At 44.0% G+C, this 23,206-nt stretch overlaps 1 protein-coding gene across 1 annotated transcript in view; it reads left to right on the plus strand.

Annotated features, from left to right (window-relative positions):
* LOC122811972 (beta-adrenergic receptor kinase 1-like) overlaps positions 1-23,206 on the plus strand; it is a 2,445,913-nt gene that overhangs the window by 891,751 nt on the left and 1,530,956 nt on the right. The window contains exon 6 of the mRNA XM_044084173.1: positions 13,838-13,899. Within this exon, the coding sequence (XP_043940108.1) occupies positions 13,838-13,899 (62 nt within the window). The remainder of the gene's footprint in view (positions 1-13,837; positions 13,900-23,206) is intronic.

Below are 23,206 nucleotides of genomic sequence, written 5' to 3' on the forward strand. Positions count from 1 at the left end.
TATTTTTTATTATATTTTTAAAGGTAATTCCAGAGTCTGCCCATGTGGGGTCTAGTATCTTGATTTTTTAGTGTACCTTTAGGGGTCCCACATTGCAGTGTTTGGCTTTAAAATATTACATCATAGCCCCTAAGCTCCTATCAATGGATTGACTTTACATGTGTTTTCACATGTACCATGCTTTCTTTTAGTCAGTCAGGTTTAATTACCATTTGTTGCTTTTCACTGACTACTTAAAAGACAAACTGGGATAATCACACAGAACAGTATTATCAGTGCCTGTAACTACCTTTTCTTTATGAAGTGGCCAGTTTTATTTCTTTTGTTACGCCTGAGTTGTAGTCCTTAAACTCGTCTCCCCTCCCCTAAACACCACCCCTTCGTATCTGTCAGAGTGGCAAATTTGTGCTGTTTGCTGCTGTGATTGGTAGATCACAGCAGGAAACAAAGTTTATGTGCTGAGAATGCTAGTTTGTCTTTTAAGTAATCATTGAAAAGAAAGAACTGGTAATTGGGTATATGTGAAAACGCATGTAAAGTCAGTGCATTGACAGGAGCTTAGGGGCTGTGTTGTAATATTTGAAAGTCAAACACTGCATTATGGGATACTTGGAGGTAGACTAAAAAAAAATCAAGATGCAGGACCCCATGTGGACAGACTTCAGAATTGCATTAAAAAATATAAAAAAAGTATGTAGAGTCCAGAAATAGTGTTAAAATTTAGGAAACATCAAGACTTCAGAGTAAATAAACATGATGTTCTTCGTGTTTCACTGTAGCAGTCATTACATTTGGGGTAATCCTGCTGGCAGGTTGCCTTCAGTCGGCTTGAATTCCAAAGTCCTGGTTCCTGCGTCAGCTGTCGTCGCCCCTTCCCTGACATCAGATCGCCAGGGGTATACAAGAAGCAGCCGACGCCATTTTCTTTAGACTTTCTTGCCACGCGGTGCCCAAAGCAGAAGCAGTTCGCAAGTGCCAGTCGGCCAACTCCTGAGATTTTAGAGTTAGAATTTCAGATCCAAAGTCTTCTATAAAGCTAAGTACCCCGTTGGGGAAACTTTTTTTCTTGCTCCAGAACCGATGTCAGAAAAAGTTAAGAATTGTATTTCTTGTGGGAAGCAAATACCTCATAAGGACTTTCATTCTTACTGTATTCCTTGCCTAGGCCCCGATCATAACTTTCTGGGTTGTCGGTTTTGTGCTAGATTTAACCAACACACTATTAAGCGTCCATATGATTTTGCTTTGAACTACTTTGGACTCCGGTTTAATTATCCAGAAATGTTGTCGGAAAGCCATCCGACTACCGGAGTTCACAAAAAACGCAAAGAAAAAGAAAGACACCCGAGGCCCAAAACCGACGACAAAGCTTCTCCTAAGCCAGTTGCCGGTTCTCAGTGAGGTGCTTTCGCAGCCTGTAACGTCTGCTACTTTAGAGTCATAGGCTGCTACCGACTCCCACATGGAGTCGGCCATGCCGCTGGAGACTCAAGGTATTGAAGCCTCGGACGCTAATCCTTCAGATGGGTCCAGAGCCGCTGAACAGGCACCGGCTTCTGAGGGTGTATTCAGACCCAAACATCTATACATTAAACCGACTTTAAAGGCAAAGACTAAAGCTCCTTCAAAGACAAAGAAGCAAACTCGAGCCACGTGGACAGGCCTCCATGCCCAAAACACAGATGCTCAAAATGGCCGAAGACTTGATTACCTTGATCAGGGGTTCCTATCCCCCTCCTGATAAGAGGCCTAGGCAAGAGACTGATTATGAATCTTCAGATCAGGTTTCCATTTCTTCTGATTCCTCTTCTGATCAGGGATATTCTTTTCCCCCCCTATGAGGATTCTAATGCTGAAGAATCCATACCTTCAGCTTCTCCTCCTGAGGACTATTCCTTTGGGGAAACCTTACATATCATTAGGGAGCATTTCCACTGGGAGAGCCAAGAGTTTTCAGAATCTAAAAAGAGGCTCAGGGATTTCCTGTTACTACCTCAGCACAAGCCACTTGCCATTCCCCCTGTGTTAGACATTGTAGATGATGTGTTTTCGGAGTCTAGCCTTACCCCTGACTCCTTACCTCCAGCTCCTGTTAAGCCTGACCGATATTACAGGGTTCCAGACTCACATAAATTCCTTTTTAAAAACCCTGCTGCTGACCCAGAAACTATTTCTCAGGGTCCCAAGTGAGTTAAGGCATCCGCTGCCAAAAACCCTACCCCTTCTGACAGGGATTCTAGGGCACTGAACAGATGGGGAAAATAGGTTTACACATCTGCCACCTTGGCTATAAGGGCCTTAAACTGTCAGTTTCATGTGCTCAAATATCAGCAGCATGTTATGTCATTGCTTAAACAGAAAATGTTGTTAAACTCTGAATGTGCAGAAAACAAGAAAATGCAGGATATATTGCATGCAGCTGAACAAGTTGGAAAGCATACTTTGCAATGTGGTTTTGATTCTTTAGAGGCCTCCTGCAGGGCCGCAGTAACAGGTTCTGTAATTAGAAAGCATGCTTGGTTAAAGGAACAAAATCTGCCTGATCATGTTAAAGTTAAATTATTAGATGCACCTTTACAGCATGATACTTTGTTTGGTGTTAAGGCAGAAGAGGTGTTAAAGAAAATGGAGGACAAGGCTAAATCTATGCAAACGGTCAAAGATTTTTTTACAAGTACAGCCACCGAGGTTTAGTAGACACTGGCCAACAAAAAATTGGTCCTTTCCTGTGTTAGACAGAAGATCCCAGGCGCAAGGTTCATACAGGTCAAAGCAGTGGGGTGCTTCTACCTCCAAAAGTGGAGAAGACAAATCACAACCCTACAGAACGCAGCCCCAATGACTTCCCCCTGCCTGCACCAAGCACTTATTACCTGGCAGCGCCCTTAGAGGGAAAATTAGCACTTTTTTCTCAAAATTGGCACATTATAACCCAGGACAAGTGGGTTCTAAATGTCGTGTCACAAGGCTACAAGTTCCATTTCCATACTCTGCCAAAGGCAAACGGCTGGCCAGATCTGCCAAAACATCAATGGGCAGAGGCACAAAAACAAGTCTCATCCGTTATGGACATGAGAGCCATTCAACAAGTGCCAGAGCAAGAGCGGGGGCAAGGATTTTACTCAAGACTCTTCTTAGTGCCCAGAAAGGACAAGGCCTGGAGGTCAATACTGGACCTATCGATTCTGAACACATACCTGGATATACCAAAATGTTGACTTTGCAGCAGCTTCTGCCCATGCTGGGCAAGAACGCTTGGCTTGTAACTTTATACCTAAAAGAGGCATACCTGTGTGTCCCAATCAGACAAATTTGCAGAAGATACCACAGATTTAAGGCTGGCTCAATGCATTACCAATTCTCTGCACTGTACTTTGGCTTATCTTCTGCGCCCAGGGTCTTTACAAAGTGCCTAGCACCAGTAATTGCATTCTGTAGACAAAGAGGAATACAAATATACCCTTACTTGTACGACTGTCTAATTCAAGCAGAGAACAAGGACATCCTTTTACAGCATATGGCATTTGTGAAAAAAACTTCTAACATGCCTAGGGTACACAGTCAAAGAAAAGAAATCAAAACTAGTACCCTCTCAAGAGATAATATTCCTGGGTGCAAGCTTAAATACAACTGGCCAAATGGGTTATCGCATGCCAGACAAACAACGGCAACTGACTACCTATTTCAACATGTTAGCAACAAAGGCCCAGTTATCTGCAAGAAAAATTCTGCAGGCTTTGGGCTTCATGGCATCCTATTAATTCCATATGCAAGACTGCATATGAGGAAACTTCAATGGTACCTAAAAAGTGTTTGGACTCAACATTGCCACAGCCTGGAAACCATAATTACTCTCATTCCCTGCCTGCAACAGGAGTTTCGATGGTGGGCAAAGGCTTTGTCACCAAAACAATGGACAGCCATTCACATTACCCCCAGCCAGGCAGACACTAACAATGGATGCATCAGATTATGCCTGGGGGGCCCATATGTCAGGAAGATGCATTCAGGGAACATGGACCTCAAACCAAATGCATCTATATATCAATCAAAAAGAGATTCTAGCTGTTAAATGCCCCGACAACCTTCAAGGACCTTCTTCATCCAGGACAACTACTGATAAAGACGGACAACACCACGGTCATGTGGTATATAAACAAGCAGGGGGGCACTCATTCTTTACCCCCTTTGCAGACTAGCTATGACTTTGTAGGACACAGCATTAACTTACTAAGTACATCTACAGGCACAATTCCTGCCAGGAAGGAAAAATACTCTGGCAGACAAACTAAGCAGAAACCTCATGGATCCCCACGAGTGGCAGCGGGATCCACAAGTCTTCAGCATGATAACAAGGAAATGGGGATGCCCGGACTTAGATCTATTTGCCTCCCCTCACAACTACCAACTAAAGAGATTCTGCACAAGGATTTATCACAGACAAGCATGGAAAGTGGACGCCCTATCCTTCAGCTGGAAAAACCTGTCAGTATATGCCTTTCCCCCTCTGCCTCTCCTCCCCAAGGTACTCCTAAAGGTCAGACAGGAGAAGCCAAAGATGATTCTGATTGCCCCAGACTGGCCCCGCCAGCACTGGTACTCAATATTAAGGAGCTTGTCTCAATGCCCAGCTTCGACCTTACCTCAAGTACAGCATCTACTATCCCAGCAAAACAATCAGATACTGCACAGCCAGCTCAGAACTTTAAACCTGGCAGTATGGCGAATAATGTAGTCATACAAAGCACACCTGTCAGCAAAGCTGTGATGGATGTCATTTTGGAAGCCAGAAGGCCTAGTACTAGAAAATCTTATGCTGGAAAATGGAAAAGATTCTGTGCTTGGAACCAGGCACAAGGAACAGATACAACTGTACCAAATATTCCTCAGATTTTACAATACTTAACTGAGATGCTGGACAAAGGCCTATCTTTCTCATCTATTAAAATTCATGCCTCTGCCATTTTGGCCCATTACAATGCAGAGCCACCAATCTTTTCTCATCCCTTATTAAAACAGTACCTCAGAGGAGCCAAAGATTTAAGGCCTCCAAGGAGATCACCAATGCCTGCATGGGACCTCAACTACATCTTGGAAAAACTCACCCTGCCTCCTTTTGAGCCAGCTGGTACTGTGGATATAAAGTTTTTATCTTGGAAAACAGCTCTGCTCCTAGCAATAACTTCTGCAAGACGAGTTTCAGAGCTACAGGCACTCATGGCTGTGGAACCTTTATCATTTTTTATCCGGACAGGGTCTCCCTGAGGACAAACCTGACATTTATGCCTAAAGTGGTGTCCAGTGTGGCTCTTAATCAAACCTTTCATCTGCCAACTTTCTATCCAAATCCACAGAACAAGGGGGAAAGAATTCTACATTCTTTGGACGTACACAGACAGCTTAGATTCTACGTGGACAGAAGCAAAGTTTTCAAAAATGCAGAGCAATTGCTAGTGGCATATGTTGCAGGATCACAAGGAAAGGCTATCTCAAAGCAGACCATTTCAAAGTGGATAGGCCACTGCATTCGTTTCTGCTTTTACCATGGCAAGCCAGTGCCTAAGGGCATTAGGGCACATTCCACCAGAGCTGCAGCCACTTCAGCAGCCTTTCTCAGGGGAGTACCAACCAAGGACATTTTAGAAGCAGCTACTTGGAGTTCATTGCACACCTTTGCAAAGCACTGCCACTCCACTCTAAATCCAGGGCAGGCTTTGCCACTGCAGTTCTGCAGGGTCTCATAGCTGCCTGTAATGCTGTTTAGCTCCAGCCTCCCAACCATAGCTTTGGGAATCTACCCAAATGTAATGACTGCAACAGTGAAACACGAAGAACATAGTACAGATGTCCCTCAAGAATGCAACTGCAGTCCTGACATATGGGTTGTCCTGCCTCAGGCAGCCCCTCGATCGTCCGGATTCCAAAGTCTGGGTCCGGCGTCGGCTGATGCTGCCTCCTCCCCGACGTCAGAGCGGCTGGAGTATAAAGGCATCCACCGACGCCATCTTCTCCAGTCTTTCTTGCCGCGCGGTGCCCGAAGCAGAAGCAGTTCGCAAGTGCCGGTCAGTCAGCTCCTGTGTTTCAGTTACCGAAGTCATCTAAAAGCTAAGTACTCCGTTGGGGAACATTTTTTCTTGCCTCAGCCGATGTCAGAAAAAATTGAAAAAGTTAATAATTGTTTGTCTTGTGGTAAACAAATACCTCATAAGGACTTCCATTCTTACTGCCTCCCTTGCCTGGGCCCAGACCACGACTTCTCGGCCTGTGCTGCCTGTGCTCGCTTTAATAAGCGCACGCTCAGGCGCTGGGCAGAATTTGCCGAAGACTTTTTTGGCGAATCTTTCGCATATATCATGCCGTCGGAACAACCGACAACACAAGCTACCAAAAAACGCAAGGACCGGGACCAACATCCTCGGCCCGTGTCGTCCACCGATACCACGCCTAAGCCCTCAGCGACTACATCGGTCCCTTCGGAAGTGGTAATTCTACCGCCCCAGGCCGACGACATCGCTTTAACGCGTTCTTCGGTCCCGGAGACCACAACGGTGCCGGTTGTTGATTTCCCACCAGAAACCGAAGCTTTAGATTTACCCGACACCATTCCTGTGGACAAGGTTACCCCTGCACGTGGGGCAGCTAGGCCTCCGGTATCCATGCCAATCAAGGCCTTTGCACGTGCCAAGGCTGCCAGCCAGGCCAAGGCCCATCCTAAACCTACTGTTCAGGGCCCCTCTTCTGATAGACAGATCATGACTGTTGCTGCAGCTCTAATCTCTCTTATCAGGGGGTCTCAGCCGCACCCAGACAGAGGTTCTCAGCCACCTGCAGATAAAAGGCCTAGAACTGAGCAGACAGACACCCTCTCTTCAGATGAAGCCTCTGGGGATTCAGAGCACTCGGATACCCAGGAAGAATCCTTCCAGGCCTATGAGGACTCGGATGCTGAGGATTCAATTCCCTCTGCCTCCCCTCCAGAGGATATTTCTTTTGGTGAAGTTCTCCACTCCATGAGAGAACATTTTCAGTGGCAGAGTCAGGAATTTTCTGACTCCAGGAAAAGGCTACGTACCTTCCTTAAGCTACCCCAACACAGACCTTTAGCTATTCCTCCAGTGCTGGATGTCCTTGATGATGTATACTCAGACTCCAGTGCTTCGCCTGATTCTCTCCCTCCTGCTCCTGTCAAGCCTGACAGATATTACAGGGTCCCTGAAACCCATAAGCATCTCTTTAAGGCCCACTCTGTGGATCTAGAAACTATTTCACAGGGCCTTAAGGCAGTGGCTACTTCCTCCGCCAAAAACCCTCTGCCCGCTGACAAGGAAGCCAGGTCCCTGGAGAGATGGGGCAAAAAAGTTTATACCTCTTCCACCCTTGCCATGAGGTCACTCAACTGCCTTTTTCATATGTTTCAGTACCAGGATTACTTAATGGATGATTTGCAGAAAAAGTTAGCCTCTCCTGAGCCTATAGATAGAAAGGCATTGCAGGATCTGCTTCATAACACTCAGCAGGTTAGCAATCATTTTCTTCAGTGTGGTTATGATGCATTGGAAGCTTCATGTAGGGCAGCCATGACAGGGGCCGTTATTCGTAGACATGCTTGGTTGAAAGAACAGCCTCTGCCAGACCATGTTAAAGTTAAGCTCCTGGATGCACCTCTGGAAAAACAGAAGCTTTTTGGTGCTAATGCACTGGATGTGTTGAAGTCTATTGAGGAAAAGGCTAAATCAGTACAGACTGTCAAGGATTTCCTCCAGGTTCAGCCCCCCAGGTTCAGCAGGAATTGGCCTTCAAAGAATTGGTCCTTTCCAGACTCAGACAAGTTACAAAGGGGAAAAAACAGGCGTGCTCGAGGTAGAGGCCAATACCGAGGCTCCTACAGGGGCCGCCAATGGCAACCACCAAATCAGAGAAGTGGCACAGGAAGTTCACCTGCACCACAGGGACAATCACAATGACTTGACTTTCACTCCGCCTACCAAGGCTCAAAGGGAAGCACCTCTAGGCGGAAAATTATCCTTATTCTCAAAGAACTGACACATTTTAACCAAAGACAAATGGATTCTGGACATAATAGACAGAGGCTACAGGTTCCACTTCCACACCTTACCAACGAGACAAGGCATGCCAAACCTGCCACAAAATCAAAGGACAGAGGCTCTCTTACAAGTTTCAAAGCTGTTACAAATAAAAGCTATAGAAAAGGTTCCTCCTCAGGAACAAGGCCAGGGATTCTATTCAAGACTGTTCCTTGTTCCAAGAAAAGAAAAGCAATGAAGGCCTATACTGGACTTGTCCGTTCTAAACACCTTTCTAATTGTGCCAAAATTCAAAATGCTGACGTTACAGCAACTCCTTCCCATGCTGGGCAAGGGGTCTTGGCTGGTTACTCTGGACCTCAAGGAGTCATACCTGCATGTCCCAATCAGACACAGCTGCAGAAGATACCTCAGATTTCTTGCAGGAACAGAGCATTATCAATTCTCAGCATTGCCGTTTGGCTTATCTACTGCGCCCAGAGTGTTCACGAAATGCCTGGCATCAGTAGTTGCACATTGCAGACTCCAAGGGATTCAGATATACCCTTACCTGGACGACTGCCTCATACAAGCAGACAGCAAACCAACCTTGGTAAAAAACTTGGACTATGTCATTCAGTTACTGCAGGCTTTGGGATACACAGTCAACATTCAAATATCAAGACTATTGCCATCCCAAAATATTATTTTTCTAGGAGCAAACCTGGACACACAATCACAAATGGCTTTCCTCACAGAGGAGAAACAACAGCATTTACCAGATTACTTCAAAAGCCTAGCAAAAGTTACCCAGCTGACTGCAAGGAAGATCCTGCAGGCCCTGGGTTTCATGGCATCTTGCATTCTTCTCATCCCTCTGGCAAGGCTACACATGAGAAAGCTGCAATGGTGCCTAAAAAGCTTATGGTCTCAACACAGCCACAACCTAGAAGACGTAATACCACTCATCCCATGCCTGCAAAGGGAATTTTTGTGGTGGGCTCAAGAAAGCCATTTAAACCAAGGCATGCCTTTCAACAAGGTTCAAGCAAGTCAAACCATTACAACAGATGCCTCAGATCATGGATGGGGGGCACACATGGAGGACAGATGCATTCAAGGTCAATGGACTCCCACGGAAATGCTTCTGCACATAAATCAAAAAGAGATGTTGGCAGTGATGCATGCAATAGAAGCCTTTGGAAAATCTCTTCAACAGGGCCATCTGCTTATAAGGACAGACAACACCACGGTCATGTGGTATATAAACAAACAAGGAGGCACTCACTCGTATCCCCTCTGCAGTCTAACAATGGCTCTTTGGGAAAAGTCCCTGAAACTGAACATTCATTTGCAATCCCAGTTTGTTCCGGGCAAGGACAATGTTCTGGCGGACAGGTTGAGCAGAGATTTCGTGGATCCACACGAATGGATGCTGCATCCACACATTTTCTCACAAATAACAACTGCGTGGGGAAGACCGGACATAGATCTCTTTGCTTCTCATCACAATCACCACCTGGACAGGTTCTGCTCAAGGACACACCATCCTCTAGCCTGGAGAACGGATGCTCTCTCCTTCATCTGGAATGCCCTAAAAATCTATGCATTCCCTCCTCTACCACTACTCACCAAGGTGTTACTGAAGATCAAAGCAGAGCAACCAAAAGGAATATTGATAGCTCCAGACTGGCCGAGGCAGCATTGGTATCCCTTGCTACTGAGCATAACTCACACCAAACCATGGCCCTTGCCCCAATGGCCACTGCTCCTAACTCAACACAATTACAGGGCTGTTCATCAAAACCTGCAAACATTACAACTGACAGCTTGGAGGGTTACATGACTTTGCCCCATGTTCCCCTCTCCGAAAAGGTTCAGGAAATCTTGCTGGAGGCAGACCTTCCACCAGAAAAACCTACTCGGCCAAATGGAAGAGATTCATCATCTGGAATGCCAAAAAGGGCCAGGATGCATTAGTAATGAGCATACCTCAGATATTAGAATACTTGGCAGAAATGTTTCATAGTGGCCTCTCGTATTCTTCCATTAAAATTCATGCTTCAGCAATCTCAGCAAATTACAACTGTGACCCACCTGTGTTTTCGCATCCCTTGCTAAAACAGTTTCTAAGAGGGATAAAGAATATCAAACCTCCCAGAAAACCACCAGTTCCTGCATGGGACCTCAACTACGTCTTGGAAAAATTAACTCTTCCTTCTTTTGAACCAGCAGCATCTTCAGAAATGCAATTTCTCTCCTGGAAAACAGTCTTCCTGTTGGCAGTTACCTCAGCAAGAAGGGTCTCGGAGATACAGGCCCTCATGGCAGTACCTACCTTTCTCATCTTTCATCAGGACAGAGTTTCTCTAAGGACCAATCCTTCATTCATGCCAAAAGTGATATCCAGGGTGTCTCTAAATCAAGCAATTCACCTGCCTACTTTCTTCCCCAATCCACAAAATAAAGGGGAAAAGCTGCTACATACTTTGGACATACACAGACAACTACACTACTACTTGGACAGAACAAAGACCACCAGGAAGTCTGACCAACTATTTGTAGCCTATGCTGCCGGAGTGCAAGGAAAGGCAGTCTCCAAACAAACAATTTCAAAATGGATTGGACACTGCATCAGATTCTGTTACTCCTTCCATGGAAAGGGTGTGCCAGCCAATATTAGGCCACACTCAACCAGAGCTATAGCCACATCCACAGCCTTTCTAAGAGGAGTGGCTACAAAGGACATTCTAGAGGCTGCTACATGGAGCTCCGTGCATACATTTACCAGACACTACAACCTGCCTTTATACTCCAGATCCCGAGCAGGCTTTGCATATGCAGTCCTGCAGGGTCTTTTAGCTACACCATCCCTAGCTTAGATCCTACCACCCCCAGTTTGGCTATGGTATTCAACCCATATGTCAGGACTGCAGTTGCATTCTTGAAGGACATAGTACAGTTTTGTACCTACCATAAATGTAGATGTCCGATAGATATGCAACTGCAGTCAGGTTTTCCCTCCCTCCAACCCCTCTGCTTTTTTCCCTTGGGTCCATTCCCCCTCTCCTTTTTAGCTGGGGTTATCTATTACGGTGTATCTGTTTATTACTGTTGTGCATGTCTGGAATTTTTTGCTTATCCATTCACAAATTTAGCCTTCCTTGGAGGGCACCTGGCATCTGGGGCAAGAAACACCGAAGAAGATGGCGTCGGCGGATGCCTTTATACTCCAGCCACTCTGACGTCGGGGAGGAGGCGACATCAGCTGATGCCGGACCCAGACTTTGGAATCCGGCCGACCGAGGGGCTGCCTGAGGCAGGACAACCCATATGTCAGGACTGCAGTTGCATATCTATCAGACATCTACATTTATGGTAGGTACAAAACTGTACTTTATGTACACTTGCCATAAATGTAGATGTTAGAGTGTATTCACTATTGCAGTCCAGGTTACCCACCCGCCATTCCCCCTTTTCTTTTGATGGAACCTATCTTTCCTTCTCTTTTTTCTACAACCTGTGTGGTGTATTTGCTTGTGGATGAAGGTAAAGTTTATATTGCTGCATGTAATTTTATATATAGATATAAATTTTGGCTACCCTATTAGGGGGCACCTGACATCTGGGACAAGAAAAACTAAAGTAAATGGCGTTGGCTGCTTCTTTTAAACCCCTGACGACCTGACGTCAGGGAAGGGGTGATGACAGCCGACGCAGGACCCAGGACTTTGGAATTCAGGCTGACTGAGGGCAACCTGCCAGCAGGATTACCCCAAATGTAATGACTGCAACAGTGAATACACTCGAACATCTACATTTATGGTAAGTGTACACAACTGTACTTTTTTTTCAGTCTCTGGGCACAGTTCTCCTTTAAATTGTTACAAGAGGTGCTACTATTTCAGCAGCATTCATATTGGGGAGGCTGTTTGCAGGGGATATCTGCAAAACTGCCCCATAGTCCACAATCCGTACCTTTATTAAACATTACAGTTGAGGTTCACATTTTGAAGGGGGGAGTTGGGTTTGGGTGGTGACAGTAATAGTTTGAGTTGAACTGCTTTGTTTTCAAGAAAGTGGCAAGAGCAGTTCTCCTGGTCTGGTTCAGTAGGGTAGTATATATAATATATAATGAAGAACTGAGTATCAGAAAAAGATGTCTGTAATATGGTATACTTGTATAAGGCAATCCCATACCAGTGCATATTCAGTTGTATCTTTTTATTGTCATTATCACCAGCCTTTGATCCCTTATTTGTTTTGTTTTGTTTATATCCTGTTTTTGTTTCTCATGCTGAATTAGTTGAATGGATGTTTTAATGGTATTTGAACTTGGGCCCTCCCTAAGATAAGACAGCTAATAACATGCCTGTCTGTTTATAGGATCACTGTTTTTATTATGCCTTTTCAAACAGAAGAATAGATTTTGGTATTACCTAGTGAATTTCCTGTGCTTGCATCTTGAAGAGGAAGCAGTCTTACAAACACTTAAATCACCTATGCTAAGTGCTTATATAGGGCACTGGTGGACTAATATTAGTTTGTTAATTGTAATTTTATACATGAATGTGTTTGTCACTTTTTGTGCATTCTCCTATGGAAGTGTTTAAAATCCGTTATTTCTGTACTCCTTGTCTGTGAAAATTTTCAGTAGTGGACTTTGCTGTGAGAAAATGGAGGCTGTGACTCTGTTTCTTTTATTTATAGTGTTTCTCCTGGTGTCCAGCTTTATAAATGCTGACAATACTGAGCTCAGATGTACTCATCCTAACTAAAACAGCTATATTTGGAATACTGTTTGGGATTGATATCCATAAGTGTTGATCTGTGACTGGGGAAACAGATATCAATATCTGCTATGGGGTTTACCTTACACAACTTTGTTTTGCAGTGACATGTTTTACTTTTAAATTTTAACATTATGTGGATTTTATGTACCTCTTGTACACTTGCATTAACAATCACACCACAGTCTGCTTTTTCAACACCAGTCTTGTATTCTGACAGCATCATGCTTTTGTTAGCTTTCATTATGCATGTAAAAAGCACAGTTAATCAGTCTGAGCTGAAATAGCCATGCCCCAGTGGGCTGTTAATATTGATTTGATTATTTAAACTTGTTTCATATTGATCTCTCTTCCTTTTATAGTAACATAGAATGATTACTTTGAGTAACCTACCACAAGATGTAGATGTTAAGACAGAAATTGCAGTAATCTAAAGGGGTCTATATTATAATCTCGAAGGTTTAAAACTTCGAATCACTAAAGATCGAAAATTTAGTGATCGAAGTCTTAAACCATCAAAACCAAAAAAAAAAAAATACTAAATTAAAAAAAATAAAAAAAAAAACTAAATGGTGTGTAGGCAGGGGGGCAAGCCCACACCCCCCCCTACTTAAATATACCAACTCCAAGAACGCACTACATTGAAGTAAACGTAAATCTCCCCCTACGGAGATTTTCCATTAAACGTTCAATGTAGTGCACTTTCGGTATTCTCATGTCGACAATATTGTATTCGATATTGTCGGACTTGGAAATTTTAATGTAGACCCAATTTAAAGATATATGGGATCATGGTAAATGAGTTGGAAGCATTTGCTGATGGTTATTTTGTGTTTGGAGATCAAAATGGCATGTAAAGAGAATCCCAGGGAAAATATTTTTAGTTCATCCAGTCCTGATTTTGTTGCATGATATGGCTGTCTTTCTGACCAACTACCTTTAATTGTGTGTATGTGTGCGCAGTGTTATCAAACTGAGTAGGACTTCGCTAATCTTGTGTCTGTGTTATATTCTGTATTGCAGCCGTACGTTGAAGAAATTCGAAAGAGTTTAAGTGGGAATACCTTTCAGAAATTTATTGAAAGGTAAGACATGACCTTTTCAGTAGATTTTTTTATTTATTTATTTTTGTTTATTTGCAAGGAAGGGGTATTTGTATTGCCCATTGTAAAGCCTTAAATATAGTAATGTAAATATGTTCTGTTGTACATTGAATCTTTGCAACAGTGTCAAAATCTTGTGTTTTCATAACAGCATCAAGTTGTGTGCTTTCTTCCAAGTACTGTTGCAGGCATCTAAAGCAGCCGTCCTTACTGTCCCATCCCATTAGCCCAGAGCCAGTGTCACTCTTTGTCTTTGGTGACTAGAGGTTTGGGAATGAACCATGGTTTCTGTGTTGCCACTGCTGACTAGAATTTTTGAATGAGCCCTTGTTGCCAATGCTGACTGATGTTTTTTTTTGAATGTGCCCTGATTGCCAAGTTAGCTGGGGAGAGGTTGGACAAGCATTGGTAAACATTACATGTGTGAGGTCCAGGAAAATGGGATTTCAGGGCTGTAGCAGAAAGGAAGAAACATGGGTAGACAGTAGTGACCAGAGGTGCAGGCTGTTTACGTAAGTCAGATGTATGTGCTCTTAGGTGTGGTAATATTCCTGACCAGGAGCTTGCATTGATGCCAGTCCAGTCTATCTCAGACCTCTATCTTTTTTATTGATTTCTAGTACAGGGATTCTGTAGTAGTTAATAGAGTGTTCTTTGGGAAGCTACAGGAACTACCCATCAGGATTCCTGTCCTCCTCTCTCTCTCATGAGTTGCAGCAGACTACCAGAGTGACCCTGTGGACAGCCACAACTGTACACAAAGTTTACAAGGCAAGGGACAGAAACAGAAGTAGGTTGCTAGGTCTTCCTTCCATATAACACATGTATGCATTTACATCTGTGGACAGATGTTCTTCGTGTTTCACTGTTGCTGTCATTACATTCGGGTAATCTGCTGGCAGATTGCCCTCAGTCGGCCTGAATTCCAAAGTCTTGGGTCCTGCATCAGTTGCTGTCTCTTCTTCCATGACGTCAGGTCGTCAGGGGTATAAAACAGGCAGCCGAGGCCTAGGCAAGAAACTGATTGTGAATCTTCAGATCAGGTTTCTATTTCTTCTGATTCCTCTTCTGATCAGGAATTTTCTATACCACCCTATGAGGATTCTGATGCAGAGGAATCTATCCCATCTGCATCTTTTCCTGAGGATTATTCCTTTGGAGAAACCTTGCATACTTTGAGGGAGCATTTTCACTGGGAGAGTCAAGATTTCTCAGAATCAAAAAAGAGACTTGGGGATTTCCTTCTTCTCTCTCAGCATAGGCCGTTGGCCATACCTACTGTTTTATACATTGTGGAGGATGTGTTTTTGGAGTCCAGCTTGACTCCAGACTCCTTACCTCCGACTCCTAGCAAGCCAGACAGATATTACAGGGTTCCTGACTCACACAGTTTTTTTATTCAAAAACCCTGCTGCTGACCCTGAAACTATTTCACAAGGTCCAAAAGGTGTAAAGGCCTCAACAGCAAAAAAATCCTACTCCCTCTGATAGAGATTTCAGGGTACTGGATAGATGGGGAAAGAAGGTTTATACAGCTGCAACCTTGGCAATTAGGGCCTTAAACTGCCAGTTTCATGTACTTATGTATCAAGAGCATGTTATGGGATTACTGAAACAGAAAATGATGTTGATTTCAGAATGTGTAGAAAATAAAGAATTGCAGGAATTATTGCATGCAGCAGAACAAGTTGGAAAAGCATACTTTGCAATGTGGTTTTGATTCCTTAGAGGCCTCCTGCAGGGCCACAGTTACTGGATCTGTGATTAGAAGGCATGCCTGGCTAAAAGAGCAAAATGTGCCTGATCATGTTAAAGGTAAATTGCTGGATGTACCTTTACAGCATGATACTCTGTTTGGTATTAAGGCAGAAGAGGTTTTAAAGAAAATGGAAGACTAAGCTAAGTCTATGCAAACTGTAAAAGACTTATTTATTTATTTTATTTTATTTATTTGCAGTTGGTTTACCAGGATAGTCCATTGGGCCAAATGAACCTGTTTTCAATGGTGTCCTGGGGAGAAAAGCTCCAAAACTAAATAGGTTACAATAGGTTGTTCTTAATAGTTGCACAAATTGTACTCTTATACAAAGGTTAAAGATACAGAAAAATAATTTGCAAGTAAATACTTAATAGATAATACAGACTAAAAGGAAATTTAGCATGAAAATATTGAGAAATAATATAATATTCGGAAGCAAACACTTACGGGGTGTGGCTTAGAGCATTATTTCCAATTATCATAGGAATAGTAATATGTAAGAGTTAGGGGTGAATAACAAGGAGAGTTGCAGGAGGAAGCCGAGGAAGGAAGGAAGATGGAATTTGCAGTTAATATGTAAGAGTTAGGGGTGAATAACAAGGAGAAAACAGAGGAAGGAAGGAAGATGGACTTCTTACAAGTGCAGCCACCAAGATTCAGTAGGCACTGACCTACAAAAAATTGGTCCTTTCCTGTGTCTGACAGAGCTCCACGGGGCAAATCCAGGCGCCCTAAAGGTTCTACATACCAGTCACAGGATTCTTACAAGTCAAAGCAATGGGGTGCCTCTACCTCCAAATCTGGAGGAAATAAAACGCAACTCTACAGTAAACAGTCTCAATGACTTTCCTCTGCCATCACCAAGCACTTCTCTTTTGGCAGCTCCCTTAGGGGGAAAATTAGCACTTTATGCTCAGAATTGGCAGTTAATAACCCAGGACAAGTGGGTATTAAACATAGTATCCCAGGGATTACAGATTCCACTTCCACACTCTGCCAGTACCAGACAGTTGGCCAGATCTGCCAAAAAATCAATGGGCAGAGGCACAGAAACAAGTTACGTCCCTCATGGATATGGGGGGGCTATTCAGCCAGTGCCAGAACAGGAAAAATGACACGGGTTTTACTGAAGACTGTTCTTGGTACCCAGAAAGACAAGACCTGGCACCCAGTACTGGATTTATCAATTTTGAACACATTCCTGGACATTCCAAAATTCATAATGCTAACTTTGCAGCAGCTTCTGCCCATGCTGGGCAAGAACGCTTGGCTAGTGACTTTAGACTTAAAAGAGGCGTACCTGCATATCCCAATAAGGGAATTGTGCAGAAGATACCTCCATTTCAAGGAGGGCTTTATGCATTACTAATTCTCTCCACTGCCCTTTGGCTTATCTACTGTGCCCAGGATCTTTACAAAGTGCCTGACACCAGTAATTGCATTTTGCAGACAAAGAAGTATACAAATCTGTCCTTACTTGGACGACTTGTCTCATTCAAGCAGAGAGCAAAGGACATTCTTCATCAGCATCTGGCGTTTGTGAAAAGGCTTCTAACTTGCCTAGGGTACACAATAAATGAAAAGAAATCACAACTGGTACCCTCTCAAAAGATAACATTCCTGGGTGCAAGCTTGAATACAACTGCCCAGATGGCTTTCCTCACGCCAAACAAACAAAGGCAACTGACTATTTACTTCAAACAGATGGCAGCAAAAACCCAGTTATCCGCAAGACGAATTCTGCAGGCTTTGGGATTCATGGCATCCTGCATTCTACTGATTCCATATGCAAGACTGCATTTGAGGAAACTACAGTGGTACCTAAAAAGTTTATGGAGTCAACATTGTCACAGTCTGGAAACGATGATTCCTCTCATTCCCTGCCTACAACAGGAGTTTCTTTGGTGGGCAGAGACATGTCACCAAAACATGGGACAGTCTTTCACTCTACCCCCTGCCAGCCAAACCTTAACTACAGATGGATCAGACTATGCATGGGGGGCCCACCTGGCGGTAAGATGCATTCAGGTCATATGGACCCCAAAACAAATGCATCTGCATATCAACCAAAAAGAGATGTTAGCTGTTCAAAATGCTCTGACAGCCTTCAAGGACTTACTTCATCCAGGACGACTACTGATAAAGACAGAAAAACACCACGGTTATGTGGTACATAAGCAAGCAGGGGGGCACACACTCATACACCCTTTGCAGACTAGCACCATGGCATTGTGGGACACAGATTTACTGAGAGGTGTTGTTTAAATCTGTGATGGATGTCATTTTGGAAGCCAGAAGGCCTAGTACTAGAAAATCTTATCCTGATAAATGGAAGAGATTCTGTGCTTGGAATCGAGCACAAGGAACTGACACAGCAGAGCCAAATATTCCTCAGATTTTACAATACTTGACTGAGATGCTTGACAAAGGCCTTTTTCATCAATAAAAATCCATGCCTCTGCCATCTCAGCTCATTACAACTCAGAGCCACCGATCTTTTCTCACCCTTTGCTAAAACAGTATCTTAGAAAGGCCAAAAATTTAAGGCCTCCCAGAAGATCACCAGTTCCTGCATGGGACCTCAGTTTTGTGTTGGAGAAGCTCACCCTGCCTTCATTTGAACCAGCTGCTACTGCAGATATAAAGTTTTTATCATGGAAAACAGCTTTGCTCTTGGCAATTACTTCAGCGAGAAGGGTTTCAGAGCTACAGGCCGTCATGGCTGTGGAGTCTTTTATCATATTTTACCCAGACAGGGTGTCCCTTAGGACCAATCCTTCCTTTATGCCTAAGTTGGTTTCCAGTGTGGCTCTTAACCAAACTATTCATCTGTGAACTTTTTATCCAAATCCACAGAACAAGAGGGAGCGGATTCTGCATTCCTTGGACGTACACAGACAACTAAGATTCTACTTAAACAGGACCAAAGCTCTAAGAAAAACTGAGCAGCTACTGGTGGCATTTGCTGCAGGATCAGAGGGAAAGGCTGTTTCAAAGCAGACTTATTTCAAAGTGGGTAAGCCACTGCATTCGATGTTCATTGTGTTTCACTGTTGCAGTCATTACTCTTGGGTATCCTGCTGGCAGGCTACCTGCAGTCGGCCTGAATTCCAAAGTCCTGGTCCGGCGTCGGTTGCTGTCGCCTCTTCCCTGACGTCAGTGCGCCAGGGGTATAAAAGATGCAGCCCACCATTTTCTCCAGTCTTTCTTGCCGCGTGGTGCCCGAAACAAAAGCAGTTCGCAAGTGCCGGTTGGCCGACTCCTGAGATTTTCAAATCCGAATTTCAGGACCAAAGTCTTCATTAAAGCGAAGTACCCCGTTGGGGAAACATTTTTCTTGCTCCAGACCGATGTCAGAAAATTTTAACAATTGTATTTCTTGTGGGAAGCAAATACCTCATAAGGATTTCCACTCTTACTGTATTCCTTGCCTAGGCCCCGACCACAACGTTGCTAGCTGTCAGTTTTATGCTAGATTTAACCAATGCACTATTAAGCGTCGGTTCGATTTTGCATTTCATTATTTTGGCCGAAGGTTTAATTATATAATGCCGTCAGAACAGCCGACGACTGGAGTTTACAAAAAATGCAAGGACAAGAAAAAAGGATAGGCATCCGAGGTCCAAAACTGATGACGAGGCCTCAGCTAGGCCAGTCACCGGTTCTCAGTGAGGTGCTTTCGCAGCCCCTGGCGCCTGCTACCTTAGAGCCACAGGCTGCTTCCGACTCCCACGTGGAGCCGACTGGGCCTCTGGATTCTCAAGGTATTGGACACTCGGAAATCATTCCCTCAGATGGATCCGGAGCCGCTGAGCAGGCATCTGCTTCTGAGGGTTTCTTCAGACCTACACAGTTATATATTAAACCATCTTCAGCTTCAAAGACAAAGAATAAAGCAGCTCAAAAGACAAAGAAACAAGTACAGCATTCTCCTACTCGGACTACAATGCCTAAAAAACAGATGCTTAAAATAGCCGAAGACCTAATTACTTTGATCAGGGGTTCCCATCCCCCTCCTGATAAGAGGCCTAGGCAAGAGACAGAATATGATTCCTCTGATCAGGTTTCTATTTCCTCTGATTCCTCTTCTGAACAGGATTATTCCATTCCTCCTTATGAGGATTTTGATGCTGAAGAACCCATTCCTTCAGCCTCTCCTCCTGAGGATTATTCTTTTGGGGAAACACTGCATACCATGAGGGAGCATTTCCACTGTGAAAGCCAAGATTACTCAGAATCTAAGAAAAGACTCAGAGACTTTCTGCTATTACCTCAGCACAGACCCCTTGCTATTCCACCTGTTCTAGACATTGTAGATGTATTTTCAGAGTCCGGCCTGTCCCCAGACTCTCTACCTCCTGCACCTGCCAAGCCTGACAGATACTACAGGGTCCCAGATTTTCATAAATTCCTATATAAAAACCCCACTGTTGACCCAGAAACTATATCTTAGGGTCCCAAGCTTACACTGCAAAAAACCCTGTCCCCTCTGATAGGGATTCTAGGGCACTGGACAGATGGGGGAAAAAAGTTTACACCTCTGCTACATTGGCTGTAAGGGCTTTAAATTGTCAGTTTCATATGCTTAAATATCAGCAATACTTAATGTCGCTGCTTAAACAGAAAATGTTGACATTCTGAATGCTCAGAGAACAAAGAAATGCAGGATTTATTGCATGCAACTGAACAAGTGGGAAAGCATACTTTGCAATGTGGTTATGATTCACTGGAGGCCTCTTGCAGGGCCGCTGTTACAGATTCTCGTATTAGAAGGCATGCTTGGTTAAAGGAACAGAATCTACCTGATCATGTTAAAGCTAAATTATTAGATGCCCCTTTACAACATATCTTGTTTGGTGCTAAAGCAGAAGAGGTGTTGAGAAAATGGAGGATAAAGCGAAATCCATGCAGACATTTAAGGATTTAGCAGGAACTGGCCTTCCAAAAATTGGTCCTTTCCAGTGTCAGACAGGCCACAAAGAGGCAGATACAGACGTCCCAGAGGCAGATCTCAGCCCCAAGGCTCATACAGGCCTAAACAATGGGGTGTTCCTACCTCCAAAAGTGGAGAAGACAAATCACAACCTTACAGGAAACAATCCCAATGACTTTCCTCTGCCAGATCCAAACACTTTTCTTTTGGCAGCCTCCTTAGGGGGAAATCTATCACTTTTTTCACAAAATTGGCAAAAGATTACCCAAGACAAATGGGTCTTGAACATAGTGCCCCAGGGCTACAGGTTCCATTTTCACACCCTTCCAAGGGCAAAAGGTATGCCAGACGTGCCACACAATCAATGGGCAGAGGCACAAAATCAAATTACAGCCCTCATGGACATGAGGGCTATTCAACAAGTACCACAACAAGAGCAGGGGCAAGGATTTTACTCGAGACTTTTCTTGGTGCCCAGAAAGGACAAAACCTGGAGACTAATACTGGAACTGTCTATACTAAACATGTTTCTGGAGTTTCCAAAATTCAAGATGTTGACTCTACAGCAGCTACTGCCCATGTTGGGCAAGAAGGCATGGCTCGTAACTTTGGACTTAAATGAGGCATACCTGCATGTCCCAATCAGACAATCTTGCAGAAGATACCTCAGATTCATAGCTGGCTCTATGCACTACCAATTCTCTGCACTGCCCTTTGGCTTATCTACTGCGCCCAGAGTCTTCACAAAATGCCTGGCACTAGTAATTGCATTTTGCAGACAAAGAGAATTTAAATATATCCCTACTTGGACGACTGCCTTATTCAAGCAGAGAACAAAGACATTCTTCTAAAGCATCTGGCGTTTGTAAAAAGATTACTAATTTGCCTAGGGTACACAGTAAACGAAAAGAAATCAAAACTAGTACCCTCTCAAGAGATAATATTCCTGGGTGCAAGCTTAAATACAACTGCCCAGATGGCTCATCTCATGCCAGACAAACAAAGGCAACTGACTTCTTACTTCAAAAAGTTGGCAACAAAGACCCAGTTATCTGCAAGGAAAATCCTGCAGGCCTTGGGCTTCATGGCATCCTGCATTCTACTAATTCCATATGCCAGACTGTATATGAGGAAACTACAACGATATCTAAAAAGTGTTTGGACGCAGCATTGCCACAGCCTGGAGACAGTAATTACCCTTATTCTCTGCCTGCAACAGGAGTTTCGATGGTGGGCACAGGCCTGTCACCACAACAAGGGTCTGACATTCACTTTACCCACAGCCAGACAGAAACTGACAACGGATGCATCAGATTATGCCTGGGGGGCCATATGTCAGGAAAATGTATTCAGGGCACATGGCCTGCAAGCCAGATGCATCTTCATACCATTCAAAAAGAGATGCTAGCTGTTCAGAATGCCCTGACAGCTTTCAAGGACCTACTTCATCCAGGACAGTTACTGATAAAGATGGACAGTACTACAAGTCATGTGGTACATAAACAAGCAGGGAGGCACACATTCCTACCCCCTCTGCAGGCAAGCAATGACCTTATGGGGCACAGCATTGACTTTTCAAGTTCTCCTGCAAGCACAATTCCTGCCAGGAAAAACAAATACTCTGGCAGACGAACTAAGCAAAAACTTCATGGATCCCCACGAGTGGAAACTGGATCCACAAGTCTTCAGCATGATAACAAGGAAATGGGGATGCCCAGACATAGCTCTATATGCCTCCTCTCACAACTGCCAATTACAGAGATTTTGCACAAGGATTTATTACAAACAAGCATGGAGAGTGGACGCCCTAACAGTATATGCCTTTCCTCCACTGCCTCTCCTTCCCAAGGTACTCCTAAAGGTCAGACAAGAGAAGCCAAAATTGATACTGATTGCACCAGACTGGTCACGCCAGCACTGGTACCCAATCCTAAAAAACTTGTCTCAAGGCCCAGCATGGATATTGCCTCAAACTTCTCACTTGCTGACCCAACAAAACAATCAGATCCTGCACAGTCAACACAGGACCTTAAATCTGGCAGCATGGCGGATAATGTAGCCATTCAGAACACTCCCCTTTCAAAAGCTGTTATGGATGTTATCTTGGAGGCCAGGAGGCCCAGTACCAGAAAATCTTATGCAGAAAAATGGAAGAGATTCTGTGCTTGGAACCAGGAACAAGGCATGGATACGTATGTACCAAATATTCCTCAGATTTTACAATACCTAACTGAGATGCTGGACAAAGGCCTTTCCTTTTCTTCAATTAAGATTCATGCCTCTGCCATTTCAGCCCATTACAATACGGAACCTCCTATCTTTTCTCATCCTTTAATAAGGCAGTACCTCAGAGGGGCCAAAAACATAAGACCTCCAAGGAGAGCACCAATACCTGCATGGGACCTCAATTATGTCTTGGAAAAACTCACATTGCCTCCCTTTGAGCCAGCCTCAACAGCTGATATAAAATTCTTATCCTGGAAAACAGCTCTGCTACTGGCAATAACCTCTGCAAGACGAGTCTCGGAGTTACAAGCACTCATGGCTGTGGAACCTTTTATCATTTTTCATCCAGACAGGGTTTCTCTGAAGACAAA

Source organism: Protopterus annectens, chromosome 9.part0 (genome assembly GCF_019279795.1).
Source record: "Protopterus annectens isolate FY-2018-M chromosome 9.part0, PAN1.0, whole genome shotgun sequence".
NCBI classification, from domain to species: Eukaryota; Metazoa; Chordata; order Ceratodontiformes; family Protopteridae; genus Protopterus; species Protopterus annectens.